Consider the following 3,650-nt stretch of genomic DNA (forward strand, 5'->3'; position numbering starts at 1 on the left):
AGAAACGTCCAATCTGGTTTATCACAAGTCAAACTAACTGAGTACTGCAGTGGTTTCCTCTGAGCCACATCCGATCAACGTTCCAATGTGAGAGAAGATTCAGTTTCACATGACAGAAAACACTTCAGATTCATGGTTGAAAGTGTTTAATAAAGAGCCGTACTGATGATATTTTACAACAGATAACTTTAACTACTAGAAAAAACATTTCGATGGACTTAAATGTTAAGATCTTCCCAGAAATATATTTATTAGAAACAGAAGTAACAGAACTTTCAGGTCTTGACACAACCAAAATCAGAAGAAATGCTTCAGCAAGAAATGACAAGTAACGCCCCTGTTTCTGTGTTAAACATGCAGCAAAGCCTCACATGGTAGAAACGGTTGATGGAGAGAAAAAGATTTGTATTGCTTGTGAGTCTTTTTTAAACTCCACATCCAGCAGTGTAACTACTCAGGTCTTTTCCGTGACAGTGAGTCGACCAAGGCTGCCTGTAATAACACAAAGAGAGGAAAGAGAATCAGTTGGTTTTACTGCGAACAAAACACTTTGATGAGAAATGTTTCAGACGTTTTCAAACTTAGACATTTATTTATACCCAAGTCAAATAATTTGGACACAGTGGCTCCAAAACTGCCATTTGTAATTAGTAAGAAGCAACTAAACAACGTTCAGAATAACTGTAAGGAATTGTGTTTTATTCTTCATTTTATTGTTTGTTTGGGTTTTTTGTGCATCACAGTTTTAAGTGCAGGGTTTACAGGGATCATTGAAGAAAGAAAGAAATACTTTGGTTTTCCTAATGCCGCTTAATTAAGACTTAATTAAATTATAAAAATTGTTCTTTTTGTTTGTTGCAACGAATCACCAAAGCAAGTTCTTATCCTGTGAATTTCACTGACAATGGCAAAAAAAATAATTTCTGATTCTGTTAATTGTATAACAGTTATTAATAAAAAAACAGTTGGTAATAACAATATTGTGCCGTTTAATGAGTTCAAAGCGCTAGTTAAAGATTACCCACAATGCAGGTGCTCTTGCTTTGCACATTATAGTTCTAAATGTATTAACTTATTGAATGTTTTATTGATTGTTTTATTGACATTGTAGCTAGATATTGTGTGTTTCTGTTTCTTGAATGTGTTTTGTATTCGACAGGGTACTCATGAGAAAAAAGCTCTTCTGAATCCGAGCCGGCGCCTGAAAATGAAAGTTTATGAATATTAACAATGTGCTAATGGATTTGTGAGATCCAGGAACTATTTACACACATTTAAATACCTACTACTGGTTTTGTGGTGTGAAAATGAGGTTCAGCTTTAATAGAAAGTCAGACACTTGACATTTGTGTTGTGTGAACATGAGCGAGGGGGACTCATGATTCCTCTGATTTATTGGAACTATAGGGACTTGTAGTTCTTGGTACCATTATGTGAAAATCGCCTAAAGTCAACAGCGCTTCTAATGTGATTGGTTTGTTCTGATCACATGACTCACCAGGCATTGAGGCCGATGTAAATCGCAACCTCTTTGGCGCATTCTATGGCAGCTTTGGGACAGAGCACAGCTGAGGACGAGAGGAAAGGGATTATAAACAGTAAACGTGTATATTATCCTTCACCATGAACATTTTCATCTTCACTCCATTTAGACCTCGCTCCGACTCTGGTCCGAGTTAAGACCTGCTTCAGTCCTGGTTTAGGCCTAGTTTTTGCTCTGGTTTAGTCATTGTTTCAGAGTTTTTTAATCCTTGATTTAGAATTTATCTAGTGCTGGGTTAGATCAGATTTAATCCTCAATGAGTCTTTACTTTAGACATCACTTTGGCCTCGTCCTGAAGTAGGAGAAACACTAGATGCATTCAAGTTGTTGTCATATTAGAAACAGCAAAAGAAATGTCAGTAGTTGGATATAATGGCTTTAGTATAGCAGTTGGTGTAAACGTAGTACTTCAAGTAGTAGAAATAGCAACAATATTAACTGTAGTAGAGTTTCTAATAAAGAAAAGCCAGTGTGAGTCTGTGTGGCACTATCTAAATATTGTAAATAGTAGTAGTAATAATAGTTGTTGCTTTATAGCAAAAGTTTGATTTGATTTAGCAGTAATAATTAAAGACGTGGTATTATGTTTGAATATTACCTGAGCACCTGACGCCACAGGTGTTGACCGCGTGCGGCCCGTCATCTCTGCAGAAGTATCTACTGTTGATCTGGAAAATGCCGTAGTCAGTGGAGCCTTCCCAAACGCCTGGGTTTTTGGCTTTGGTGTCGTAGCCAGACACGTGTTCTGTCAGACAAACCCCTGAGGAAAGAAGTGCAATTTACTTGTGTAATGTACTTAAAAACTTTAAAAAAAGAAGGCTGTGGCTGTAGAGCCGCGGCGCGGTCAAATGGCCGCGCAGTTTCAGGGACCGCGGCATTTCCCTTATAGCCTCATAGCTAGCCTTAGCCTTAGCCTTAGCCTTAGCCTTAGCCTTAGCCTTAGCCTTAGCCTTAGCCTTAGCCTTAGCCTTAGCCTTAGCCTTAGCCCTAGCCCTAGCCCTAGCCCTAGCCCTACAACGGCGCTAAAACGCGGTCAAATAGCGGCGCAGTTTCAGGAGCCGCGGCGCGCGGCCGGCACAAAAATAACATGGCTTTTCCGGCCGCGCGCCGCGGCTCTGCAGACACTCCCAAAAAAGAAAGACTTCTGGCTGCAAAGCCTTCCTGTGTATATTCAACTTTTAATATTGTTGCATAACAACAGCAATAGTCGCTAGTTTTAGTCCTCTGTATAGACCTGGTTTAGACCTGTAGACTGTAGATGTGTTCTGTTTTTGACCGCTTTCAGTCCTGTTATAGGCCTTTTAAGTCCTGTTCAGGTCCTGGTTAAGTACATTTGTTGACCTATTTTTCCCCTGCTCTTGTCTTGTTGAAGTCCTGGTTTAATCCTAGTCTAGGGCAGATTTTGTTCAAATTTGGTTCATTCCTGCTGTGTAATCCTGATTCTAGTCCTTCTTTAGTTCTGTTTTAGGCATATTGTCTAGTCCTGGTATAATCCATGGACTAATCCCAGTTTTAGTCCTAGTTAAATTCCTTGGATAGTCCTAGTTTAGTCCTGGTTTGATACTCACAGTCTGCCAGGGTGCCTCCTCCGACTCCGTCCATCCCATGTTTCTTCAGGCATCGAGCCCATTCACATCTGTCAAACACTTTTCCCTGAGCCACAGCACAGAGCAGCACCAGCAAAACCAAACTCTGCAACTTCATCTTCATCACAACAGAACTCAGCCAGGACTAGACCAGGACTTGACCCAGACCTGAGTCCAGACCAGTATTTAAATCCTCTCATCTGACTGGAAACTCCTCTCTCTCTGTTTCTTTCACTGACACACAAAACAAACAGAACTCCAATTAAAACGGCTGCACCCTAAAGGATTTTTAAATTGTTAAGACGTGACACAATATTTGCAGAATTTAGGATTGCCTCGACAAATAAACTCACGAGAATTGCTACTTGGGCCTTTACTCACGATTTTTGGAGAGTTAAAATAGGCTTCAAATCTGACACAAAATCCTCCAGTGTGCAGACATTTTTAAGTGTTTTCAAACGACAACATTGTAGCAAAAGATTCAGTTCCATCACCCAAGCTGAAGTCACTGAGGTTGTTGG

General features: G+C 40.0%; 1 protein-coding gene across 1 annotated transcript; it reads right to left on the reverse strand.

Moving 5' to 3' along the window:
- Positions 1 to 241: 241 nt before the first annotated feature.
- LOC140377391 (lysozyme C II-like) lies at positions 242 to 3,247 on the reverse strand. Its single transcript, XM_072462781.1, has 4 exons — positions 3,112 to 3,247; positions 2,142 to 2,303; positions 1,499 to 1,568; positions 242 to 492 (listed from the first exon to the last, which is right to left on the reverse strand). Exons 1-4 carry the CDS (start codon positions 3,245 to 3,247, stop codon positions 426 to 428), a joined length of 435 nt encoding a protein of 144 aa, XP_072318882.1. The 3' UTR covers positions 242 to 425.
- Between the last annotated feature and the right edge of the window lie 403 nt (positions 3,248 to 3,650).

The sequence above is a fragment of the Eucyclogobius newberryi genome, unplaced genomic scaffold, assembly GCF_026437365.1.
Source record: "Eucyclogobius newberryi isolate DKJ021-1_F unplaced genomic scaffold, fEucNew1.0.hap1 SCAF_4, whole genome shotgun sequence".
Taxonomy (NCBI): Eukaryota; Metazoa; Chordata; class Actinopteri; order Gobiiformes; family Gobiidae; genus Eucyclogobius; species Eucyclogobius newberryi.

Excerpts from the sequence above, each read along its gene's own strand:
- LOC140377391 (XM_072462781.1), bottom strand. The coding sequence starts at position 3,247 with ATGAAGTTGCAGAGTTTGGTTTTGCTGGTGCTGCTCTGTGCTGTGGCT. Across the intron at positions 2,304-3,111 it reads AGGAGGCACCCTGGCAGACT|GGGTTTGTCTGACAGAACAC; the intron begins GTGAGTATCAAA and ends TTCTTTCCTCAG. Across the intron at positions 1,569-2,141 it reads CTGTGGCGTCAGGTGCTCAG|CTGTGCTCTGTCCCAAAGCT; the intron begins GTAATATTCAAA and ends TCTCGTCCTCAG.